The sequence below is a fragment of the Monodelphis domestica genome, chromosome 6, assembly GCF_027887165.1.
Source record: "Monodelphis domestica isolate mMonDom1 chromosome 6, mMonDom1.pri, whole genome shotgun sequence".
Taxonomy (NCBI): domain Eukaryota; kingdom Metazoa; phylum Chordata; class Mammalia; order Didelphimorphia; family Didelphidae; genus Monodelphis; species Monodelphis domestica.
This window is the reverse complement of record NC_077232.1, coordinates 178,219,335-178,231,553: the sequence shown is the minus strand read 5'-3', so window position 1 is coordinate 178,231,553 and position 12,219 is coordinate 178,219,335. Positions and strand designations below refer to the sequence as shown.

The 12,219-nt window shown below is 38.2% G+C and overlaps 1 protein-coding gene across 3 annotated transcripts in view; it reads right to left on the bottom strand.

Moving 5' to 3' along the window:
- HHIP (hedgehog interacting protein) overlaps positions 1–12,219 on the bottom strand; it is a 141,754-nt gene that overhangs the window by 28,179 nt on the left and 101,356 nt on the right. For all 3 annotated transcript variants that reach the window (XM_007496276.3, XM_007496277.3, XM_001367162.4), the window contains exons 10-11: positions 10,834–10,964; positions 9,544–9,625 (exon numbers count right to left, since the gene is read on the bottom strand). In XM_007496276.3, coding sequence (XP_007496338.1) covers positions 9,544–9,625; positions 10,834–10,964 — 213 coding nt within the window. The remainder of the gene's footprint in view (positions 1–9,543; positions 9,626–10,833; positions 10,965–12,219) is intronic.

Genomic DNA, 12,219 nt, shown 5'->3' with positions numbered 1-12,219 from the left:
TTATATATATATATCCATTCACATAAAAATTGTTTCTGGTCTCTTGCATTCTGCTGGAAGTTCAATTCAACTATTTTGAATGTCAGAAAACATCTGGAGAGCATTTGGTTCCTTAGAGCAAACTCTTCCTCACAGCATCATCTCTAGCTTGTTTAAAAAAAAAAATCTTAAAATGTTATGAACTGTCAGAGCTGCTAACAGATATTCGTATAGCTGGTGAAAAGAATCATGTGGCAAACGCCCCTTTGCCTTTTAGCCCTAAAAGCGACCATTCTGAATGTATTCTTATCGGATCTCTACTTGCTTATGACCTCTAGTCTTCAGAAATCCTGTCATGTTTGAGAACGAGTCCCTCGTGGAGCCTGTATCCTTGCTAATAGCTGAGAGGTCAATGGAGCTGTGAAACAGTTTGTATTACTGCCAGGGTGGTCATGAAAACAACACCTGCTGTGGGAGTCCTTGGCAGCTGGGTCAACAGGCACTGTGGGAATTTATCAACCTAGGGGAGGCCACTTGCATAAAACTTTGACTGATGAATTGGGAGAGACTGGCTTATTGGGCTAAAGCTGCTCTATTATGTATGACTTTTCTTTAGGATGGCAGGGCTGCCTGCCTGCCGGCCCCAGAACACACGCGCAAAACAGAAACTAAACTGGTTTCTCCTTGAAAAGTGAGGGGGGAAAACCCAAGCACTCTATTAGCAGTCAGCCTAGGGAGCAAGTATAAGAGGAAGCAAACACAGAATTAAATCAACTGCAAACTGGTTGGCTTTCGTGGGATGGATGGTGGGGGATGTGGGAGAAGACAGTTTCTGTATTAGGCACAAAGGGCTTTGGGGATATGGCATTTCTGTCAAGTGAAATTCAACCCTGGAATCTGCAAGGAGTGTTCATTTGTATCCCTCTTATGGGACTGGCCATTGTAACAAAATTAGGTAAGAGAGGCAATGGGTAAGAATTTAGTATTTTGCAACGAAAGTAAGCATATCAAAAAATCAGGCTGTTTTTTCTAATGCTAGAAAAGACAATTGAAATGGAAATATTTCAAGATCAGGGATGGTTATGTGGCTTGCCTAGCTCCATCCATCTCAAACCAAACCAAACCAAAGCAAAATCAAGACTCTTTTGTCCACAGCTGTGGTGAAATCTTGGAATGCCTTTGAAAAGTTATCACTTTGCCCAAATTTGGTTTCTATCCTCCAAGAACTTGCCAATGACTTCATATTTGTTTGAATTCTGAAATATTTGTTTGAATTTGTTTGAATTCTGAAATAATTTATAAATGACAAGCCATACAAAAGACCTCTTGAAAAATCATGTATTCTTAATCACGCAAAACTCTTTGGAAACTTTTGTCCTCATTTCAAATGAATAAATACTTCCTTAAAAGGCAGGAAAGCACCTGGATTATGATCTTTGAATATTTGGCCAGACAGTAATACTACAATCTTGGATGTGGATAGGGTCTTTCCTCTGAATAATTCAAGGCTTTCAAAGTATATTATTTCGCTGACAGTCACATGGTGAGGGTAGGCAGGTGCACATTTTATAGACTGAGACTTGAAGAAAAAGAAAAGGTGAAGCAAGCTGTCTTCATCTGACTTCTGCTAAAAGCTTCTTTAATTCAGAAAAAAAAAATCGTATGTCCCATTTGCTTCTCATTAATAACCTTCTGGAACGGAAAAGCTAATTTATGTACTTTCTATGACTTTGAAAGGTCTCATCATTTATTGTTTCATAAGAATTTGATGTCAAGGAAGATAAATAAGTGGCTCTTTATATATTGGTTCATAGGATCATAAATTTAGGGCTGGAAGGAACCTTGGAGGCCATCTGGTCCAACACTGCTGTTTTAAAGGTGAAGAATCCAAGGACCAGGTATGCAAAATGACTATCCCAAGGTTATATGAATAAATAAATGGAAGACCTTGGATTTGAACCCAGACCCTCTGACTTGAAATCTAGTTCATTTTCTGCTGCATATGGTAGAATGGGAAGATAAAATGATTTACAAAGCATTTAAGACTTGAGGAATTTATTCCTACTGGCCTGTTGATCTACCAATTTGTGGTGGTAGCAAAAGCAGAAGTCCAGTATTGCATTTCATTAGAAAAGACAGCTTGCCATTTTCTACCCAGTCCCATAAAACAAGAGTAAGGAAAAGTTCAAATTGCTGTTCATCTTAATAGATGAGGGTCAAGAAAGAGCCTTCTGTACTTGATTCAACTTGTTTTCTAAGAGGACTACCCCAGAGAGGCTCCTACACAGGCCATGGCTTGTCCAAAAATCTTGGAGGCTGATAGGAATCCTGAGTGTGGTCAGGCTCTATTCCTAATATTTTGGACAGCTTTCTTGAGATCATATGTGAGCCATATATGGTCAAGTGGCACTTGAGAACAAGAGCCATTAGAAGATTCCATTTCCCACCAACCAGAGGCATTGCAAGTCTTTATTCAGAGGAAAATTCTTCTTTTGCTTAGTATTAGCACTTGACTAAGTGGGTACTGAGAAAACTCAGAGGCATCCCAGTACAAGGCATCACTTCGGGTGCCCTGCCTCTATCTCCCCGGGAATTGTAGATTTTGCATTGTGCTTCATATTTTTAAATGCAAAAGCAGCCAAATAATCATAAGGCTTTGAATTTTGTAGTAAAACATTTGGCTGATGCTCCTTTCCATGGTGAAACTCTGCTATTCCTTACAGAGGAGTCATTCATCTGTGGCCTGAAGTTTGGGAGCTGGGACTCCTACTTTTCCTGAGATGAGACTTAAATGTTGCCTGAGGCTTAGAGGGCTTTCTCATTTTTTTCTTTCTTGCATGCATGAAAACATAAACAACAGGCTTAACCATCACATAAAGTCAGCATTCTCTGTTTGTGATGAGGTCAAATTATATGGAGAATATAATGGCAACATGGAGTAGTCATTAATGGGGCGGCCGTGGAGTCCTGGAGATCTGGGTTCAAGTTCTGCTTCTGATACCAGCTAGCTATGTTGCCCTAAGTGAGTCACCTAAGCCTTGGTCCCTCTTACATTATCATCAGCACTGGTGGAGGGAGTTTCAATTATGTCCAAGACACTGGCAAGATCTCAGGTAGACTAAAAAATAAACATAATCCACATCCCATTTTTATCCTAAGGCTACTCTGAAAATTCTAGCTACTGTGATAAGCCAAGAGGATAGTGACTATGTAGTGGAAAAATGATTAGGTCTAGAGTGACGAAAGAACTGGATTTAAATCTCCCCTTTAGAACTCCCTTTTTCTTTGATAGTGAGTAATTTACATCTGTAAGCTTCAGTCTCTTCCTCTTTAAAATGGCAATAGTTAATACTTCACAGATGGTCTATGATTATCAAATGGAATAGTGTGCAAAATACTTTGCAAATTGTTAAGAGCTGTATTCTGCTAATTGTAAAGAAAATTAGATAGCAAAGTTGCTGGAGCAGGAAAACAAGTTCAAATCTGATCTCACACTCTGACTAGCTGTGTGACCCTGGGCAAGTCACTTAATCTGTGCTTACCTCAGTTTCCTCAATAGGAAAGTGGAGTCAGTCATAGCACCTACTTCACTGGGCTTGGAAAACTTTAAAGCACAATATAAATGCTAGCTATATAAATGTCAGTGCTCATGATTATCGACTAGAAACCAATTTGAACTTAAGCTTTAATGTGGAAAGATTTCTGTGGTAAGAAGAGAGGCCACTAAGAAAACAGCCAGGCTTTTTTCAAATTTTGCAAATAATGAATTTCTCAGAGTGTTTTTTTTTTCTTCCTGAGGCAGAAAACCTGCACAAGACAGGGCTGATGATTGGCTAATGTTTCAGGGGTAACGCTGGGCACATGCCGAAGTGTATGCTTATATAGAACTTCAACTCCTCAGCAGAGAAATACTACAATAATAAACTTCTGGCCCCAAATCAAAACAGCATGACGTTTTTGACCAATGTTTATGCAAACGAGGGTGCTCTGCCACAAGCCAGGGAAGTTTTAATTGATGCCTTTGCCTAAGTACAAGGACAGTGTCTTTCGGACTCTGGTTACTTCCCTCCTGAAACCAAACACACATCTTAACCCTGGCCCCACATATGCAATGACTCCCCAGCAACAGCAATCGGACGGGAAGGCAAGCCTTTCAGGTATGTCTCTCTGAGACCACCCTACTAGCAGAGGCTCGAGGAGCACAAAACCAAGGTCACACTGGTAATTAGATACTAATAATGGATTTAAGGTGTAAAATTCTCTTGGACTCACACACCAACAGACTAAACAACCCAAATGAGGAGCACAAGATTTCGTTTTCCCCTGTGGTGTGGGAAAAGATTACAGGAATACCTGGAAGCAGCCTCGACTCACAAAAGAGAGCAGTTGGGGGAAGAATTGAAAGTGATCGAAGCATGATGGTTGGAAATCACAAGGAACAGAAAGCTCACATCTCAGAGCGATGGCGTTACTGCTATCAGTTTATGCGGCATGATCATTTCTCTAATTGGGACAGGTTATCAAAGAATTGGTTTTTCAGTTCTCAAATGATATGCTACTTTTTCACTGAGAAGGCAGGGGAGGAGGGGATGAAACAGGGAGCTTTTCTGCTGTGGGACATTAGATCTAGCTCACTGAATATACAGTGCCTGACAAACTAAGATAGATGAGCGATATTACAGATGTATCAGTGCTATTAAAAGTGGACTAATTAGGGCCAATTATTCTCATTAGCAGTAGCCTAAGAGGACTTCCTTTCACACAGAGCTCTCAGACTCTCCTTTCTTCAGAAAAGATGCTCTGCTTTCGTATGTTGGTTTCTCTCTACATCAGATCTTTCTCAATCCCCCCCAATTACTAATGGCATCCCATTGAAATTGTATTTATTTTGTAGATATTTCCATCTTACTCATCAATGTACACATTAGTTACACCAGCACAGAATAGATGTTTCTTGAAGGCAGGGGGTGCTTCCTCTTTTGTCTTTTTATTCCCTGTGTTTAGAGCAGTATGTGGTACAGGATTTTTTTTTAACCTTTACTCTTCCATTTTAGAATCAATACTGAGTATGGGTTCCAAGGCAGAAGAACCATAAGGGACATGCAACAGGGGTTAAGGGACTTGCCCAGGGTCACACAGCTGGGAAGTATCTGAGGACAGATTTGAAGAAAAATCTGCTGTTTCTAGGTCTGGCTCTCTGTCTACTGTTCTACCTCCTTACTTTATACATGTCTACTAAATGAAGGTATTCATTAAATGTTGTTAATTACTACATGCTCTTTGAATATTCATTGAAATGAATATTTGAAGTCATTCAAATAAAAAGTTCAACATTCATTTAAATAAGTGAATGAAAGAGACAAGAAAACAAGAAAACATTTTTGGGAAAGAAAACATCTTTAAATATATGCCACTCCTTCCCCATGAACACTGTCCAGAAAAGAGAAACTAGCTGATATTTCCACGAGATTTTTCAGTTTCTTATCATTTAATGTCAGATAAAGTATCTTGAAACAAGGAAGATAAAAAATGATTCCTTCCCCATTTGGCTGAAAGACTTCCGACCAAAATACAGAAAGCAGAATTGACCTGTAAATACTGATTTAAATACACACACACACACATATAAACATCAATTTAAAAATATAAGTTAAACTAAAATCTGTCAATCACCTGGGGCCCAACAATTGTTGGCTAACTAGGGTTTTGTGCTTATATTGCTACTAGATGTATAGTGTTATGGTCCATTGCTTTAATAGAATGGCTATTGTTCTGATCTGAATAACAAGGTTCTCTAGGAACAAGGTCAGGAGTAATGAAGCCCAGAATGAACTATGGCTAGGGAAGAATTCTAAGGACAACAAGAAAGGGGTTTTGAGTTGTTGTTTTCCCTGTTTTGGGTTCCAGACAAGGATCAAAGAAAAGATATGATAACAGCTTTGGGAAGATACCATTGGATAAAGGTGAGAAGGGTGGATGACAAGCCTTTTTTGTTTCTGGTTTTTTTTTTTGAAAATAATCTTTAGATTGGGAAAGATAAAACAAATAATATTTGGAAGAGAGTGGAAACCCTCTGATAAGTGAGGATCTAGCTGTCCTCAGTGAGTTGTAGTGACTAGATGTGGACAAACTATATCCAAGAATGGCAAACAAAAGTTTTTGAAGGTTTGGAAAAGGGAAAACACTGTCCCTGTTTTCATAAAAGAGAAGAGAATAGATCCTAGAAATTCTCAACCAGTGATTTTGATGTTCGTTTCTGGAAAAATTCTAGCAACTAGCAATCACAGAATGATTTGTGAGTGTGTAGAAAGGAGAGGCAATAGAGACTCATCATGAAAATGTCATAACAATCTAAACTCATTTTCTTTTCTGATATGGTATCTAGACTAGATCATGGGAATGCTATCAGAAGAGTATACTTAAATTTTGGCAAAGTATTTGCTGAGTTTTCTTCATTATGCTTGTCAATGTGGAATCTAGAAGTCCCCAGTTTATTTAGTTTGGAGGTAGAAACCCCAGGTTTTGACCTTGTCACAGGAGAGTTTCTCCCTGAGAGAAGGTCCTATTTCACTGGTCTCAGGCTAACAATAGACCTTGAGTTATAGCGCAGTAGGTAACATGTCAGTCTCATAAGCCAAAGGTCTTGAGTTCGATCCTTGAAAGGGGGATGTGATACAATGGGAGAAGCTTCTAAGGCAAAAAGAGGCATCTGATGGGATTGGCCATCCCCACTCAGAACTAACTCAAGGTCTATTGTTAACCTGAGACAGGTGAAGTAGGACCTTCTCTCATGGAGAAACTCTCCTGTGACAAGGTCAAAATCTGGGGTTTCTACCTCCAAACTAAATAAACTGGGGACTTCTAGATTCCATGTTGACATTTTTAAGAATATGATAGAGTCATATAGTTTAGTTGATAGTATATTTAGGTGGATTTGGAACTGATTGAATGAATGGTACAAATAATAGTCACTGGTGAGTCGACAATATCTACTTGTAGGGAGTTTTATAGTGGTACAACCCCAAGGATCCATCTCTATTCTTTGGCTTTTCAATATTTTTCATCGGTGAATTAGATGTAGGCATAGATAGCTTATTAGGTTTGAATATTACATGAAGCTTAGAGGGATGGCTAATGCAGTAAAGATTAGATTTGATGGGCCAAATCTAATAAGATGAAATTTAATAAGTTGAAAGTTACATGTAAAGTTCTGTTCCTGAATTAAAAAAAATGAACTTCACCAAAAAATACAATATGGGGTTCAGTGGTATTCCTAGCTAACAGTGCCTCTGAAAAGGGTTTGGGGGTTATACTGGACCATAGGATCAATAGGTATCAACAGTGTGGCAGTCAAGAAAAGTAAATTCTGTCCTGGGTTGTATTTAAAGCCTACAAGAGTGTCTAGAATGAAGGAAGCAAGAGATCCATTTTACTTTGGTTGGGTTAATTTATATCCAGAGTACTGAGTTCAGTTTTGTCAACTCCTATTTTAGGGAAGACTTAGACAAGTTGGAGAATGTCTAGAGGATGGCAACTAGGATAGTAAAAGGCCTTGAAATACCTCCATGTGGGGATTGGTTGCAGGATGTGGGGATGAATATCTTGGAAAGAAGATGGCATGAGAGAAACATGATAGCTGTGTCCAACTATTTAAAGGACTGTCACTTGAAGGAAGGATTAAACTTGTTCTGTTTATCCCCAAAGCACAGAATGAGGAGTAATGAAAGAAACTGGCAGAAGTCAAGAATCTTGATGTAAGTGGTGGAAATACCCCTACAGATTAGAAATATCACGTTATGCAATGAGCTATCCTTGGAGGTAGTAGATTTCCCCTGAAGCAGAGGTTGTATAACAACTGGGAAAATGTATTATGAAAGAAATTCATTTTGGGAAGGAGTTGGAATGAATGACCTCTGAGGTAGGTCCTTTTAGCTCTTTGTTTTATGATTAAGGACTTTTAACTCATCAAAAGGACCTAAAAAGGGTCTAAAGAGTAAGCAGGCAAATACTCTTTCATTTAATAAGTTTGGATAAGTAATCAAGTGAAAGGCAGGATTATCAGAGTGGACTGAGATGGCTTTGGACTCAGGATGATCTGGGTTCAAATTCCACCATTGTCAATATACTATTTTACATTGGACAAGTGACTGGACTTCTCAGTGAACTAATCAATTCTCTTTGTAGCAGGTACCAATCTGCATTGGGAAAGGAGTTTCTACACTAAGAGTTCCCCATACCAATACAATCACAAGGCTGGCTTTAAAAACAACAATAGCAACAACCAAAATAGAAAACAAAGCAAAATACTCTTGACTCTTGGCTGATGTTCCATCCTTTAGCCCACTTTGCATAAATATTGCTCTGTACCCACTATCAGTGTTTAAGTAGATAGCTGTAGCAGCTTTTTAAAGTTTGGATTTTGTATATGAAATTAACCAATAACATGGTTATTTGAGTAACTTTTAATTTGCTTTGGAAAGCCTTGGCTTACTGAAAACAATAACCAAAACCACGCTTAAGAGATTTAATAGAGTTCAAGTCTTCCCTTGCCAGGGGAAATGAGAAAATCCATCTTTTGTTTTCTTTCTAGTCAGAGAAACCCACACAAGTGCTTGCAGGGGGTTTGGGGACACGGCTTCAATGCTGAGGTATGAAAAATAATTCCTTTAATTGCTTTTTAAAAAATAATACTAAAACAGACAAACCTCCTGCTAGTGTCTCTTGTGTTTTCAAAAATTAGGAGGATTATTGTGTGTTAGCTGATAAATCTTCTAGGAGAGAATGGCACTTGTCAACTATTTCCCTTTCCTCTTTTCCCAGAATCTTTTGCCACATTTGTTGCCCTTCTTCACTGCAGTTGTATTCCCCATAAAAAAGGATGCACTAATCTTGAGGCCCTAATCACATAAATATTGGTATCAGTCAGTTCTATTGACCTGATAATGAACATGAATATAGATGAGAAAGATAAGCAATGAATCAGTGAGGATTTATTAAGCATCTATCTTGTGCCAGGCACTGTGCGAAGTTCTGGGGATACAAATACAATAAATGGAAAAAATCTCTACTCAAAAGGAGTTCTCATTCTAATGGGGGAGCCAAGAACATACACATATGCAAACATATACACACATATACATCCAACTCCTGGTTAGTATAAATAATGAATCCCCTGAAGTGGTCACAATATTTAAATTTACACTGTTTGTTTCCAGTGGGCTGCAACTTCAAATAATGCAAATTTGAACATATGAGACTCCCTCAAGGGTTGCTATATTTGCACTAATTCAGATCTCATTATATATGCATAATATGCACATATGAAGAAATAAAAGATAATAAATGCAAATAAATACAAAAGAGTTAAATATAAGGTAGTTTGAAAAGGAGGGCACTAACAACTCAGGGTATCGAGAAATTTTACATTGAAGTTCATGAAGATAGAAATGCTAACATTTAGAGATTACTCACTTTATTTCCCCAGAGATCTGAACAAACTTAAATAATAATGACTTAGAAAGGGGAGATTTTTTTGGATTTAATGTTATATGAAGACATGCTTACCTTTTGGGATCCACGATTTTGTAGAGTTTTCCATTGTGAGTCTGGGTCATGCTTTTACTACTTGATAAAATATACACCTCACCTATTGAAGAAATAAATGCAATAAGTGAAATCAATTATTATTGGTTGGTGCCTTCTCCCTGCCTAGAAGTCTGAATGAAAGCATTAGACTCAAGTTTTTCTAAGGATGTTGTCCTGGAAGGAAAGTGTCCACACAACTCCTGCCTGAAGTTTGTCATTTAGGTTTTTAAAAATCTATAATCCTGCACTTTTAACTAATTGAAACAAAGAAGGAATTTAATGAATCTTTTGAAATGTTTTTCTCACTTGGGAAAATAGCTTTCCTTTCTTTTCAGGTATACATACACTTGTCTTGTAGCCTTACTTGCGGGGTAGATAGTATTTTAAAAAATAAAATGGTGAAGAATATATTGAGTTCCAGCTAGGAACTCTGGTCCTTGGGGCACATTCAATTATGGGGTATAGGGATAGTTCAGAGGACAGTCCTTTTCTTTGGTTGTTGTATAATACTACTCAACAACTGCTGAAGGAAGAAAAAGTTTTGGGGAGGGGATGCTAGATATATGCAGGATAATGTCTTCCCTAGCTTCAGACAATGCCAATGAGGAAAGAGTATGAGGTGTGTGAAGGTTTGTCATAGGTGATAAAAAACATTTTGCCCTAACTGAGTGCTGGACAACCCCTAGGAGAAGGTATTAGTGGGGAGAAGCAGAGGGAGGAGTTATGGCAGGGTGTGGGGGAGCAGATTTCTAAGCCCTTGGCAATCTCAGGAGGGCAGTGTCAAGTAATGGTCTGCCCCAGTCAGGAAGTTTCATTGGCAGTGACGGGGTAAGGACACTGGTAAAGGGACTACAAAGTATCACAAGCTGCTGAAAAGGTAACTTGGGGAAGAAGTAGAAGTTGGCATCATGAGACAAAGCCCTGTTTTCCCCCATCCTAGTTAGGGCTCTGGATATATTTTCAGTGAAATCCACAAGTGGGTTTCCTTTAGCTTATATGGCAGGTAAACAGGTTCATCTTTGCTAGAGGATTTAAAATTCTAGTAAGTAAAGGGAAATAGTGTTGCACCTGTTATTTTTTTTAAACCCTTATCTTCTGTCTTAGAATCAATACTATGTATTGGTTCCAAGACAGAAGAGTGGAGAGGGCTAGGCAATGGGGGTTAAGTGACTTGCCCAGGGTCACAAAGACACTTGTTCTAACTACATCAGTGAATATCTCAAGTAAGAGAGTCAAGAAGTAGTTTAAAAGAATTTGTTTGTACAATACCTAATTCATCTTCTCCAAATCCTAAGATGTGACCTGAAAAAAAGCCTCTACAAGAGCCACCATTCCCGAGACACAGAGGTTTTTCTTGCCACTGTTTGGTTCCTGGGCTCTGCTGGAGAGTTAGAAAATTTCTGTAATGGAAACACACCAAGGGGTCTGTTATTGCCTTTTGCCAAATGGCCATGATACAAACAATGAAAAGAAAATCCTTGATGAAGAGCTTTCTATGTCACAGGACCCTGACTACAGAAGGCAAACATAAAACAGCATTTTTCACATGGTAGCTGCTTAGGATATGTTTGTGGAATCAAATCAAAGGCAATGGCCCTGAAGTTGCATGGAACTGGGAAATGACAATGTCAAAGGAAAGTAAGACTTGAAAGAGCATATTTTGCTTGAAGCAGGGAACTGAGAGCACTTTGGCATAGAGAAAACCCCTTTCCTTCATTCAGATGATGGTACTTCCTCTCTGGGGCTAGAATCCATGTTGTTTTGTTCATTAGAGAGAGGAACGGGGACCAGAGAACTTGGGGCAGGATAGCTCTCTAGTTCATTTCAGCGCACTAATGTATCAACTCTGTAATATATCTGAAAGCCATTTGCCAAGAAAACTAAACGTCTCAGTTTGGGCCTTAACCGCATCTCCTACAAGAAGATATACAATGACTAAATTAGATTAAGAAAATAATTTAAACTTGACCAAACTTAAGTTTGTTTCATTTCTCTACAAACTGATGAACTTGTTTACCAAAGTCACAGAAATTTGATAATGAGAAATATTTAGTAAAGACAAAAGCAAATTATTGGTAAGGATAATTAGTAAAAATTTAAAATTTAAATTGAATTTTAAAATTTAGTAAAATTTAATGAAAAAAACACTTAATAAAAACATAAAAGAAAGGCCCCACTTTTCCAAAATAATTTTTAATATCTTTTTCTTAGAATTAGTCATTTCCTGCTTCAAAGCACAGCTCAGGGACTGGCTCCTTTGAGAAGCCTCTCCTGATGGTTTTTACCTCTTGAAATTACTTCATAAATACTGTGTCCTTTGACTTCTCTGTGTCTAGGTTGTATTTTGCTGCTTGAATGTAGGGTTTTTTTTAGTTAGGGATTGCTTCACTTTTGCCTTTGCAAAAACTAGTACCTACCCTAATGCTCTAGTGCCCATCACAGTGTGGGCACTAGGTTATTGTTAGCTGAATGGAATTGAAATGCAAATTATATAAAGACATGGTTGCCAAGTTTTCCTTTTATACCACCATTTGAACCCTTTTATAGTACTTTGCAAGGCTGAGGAGAACCAAACAAGTTGATTGACTCTGGCCACCAAGACTTCCCTGTTTGTCTTCATGCAAATTTTATTCACCGGATGGAATACTTTTAAAG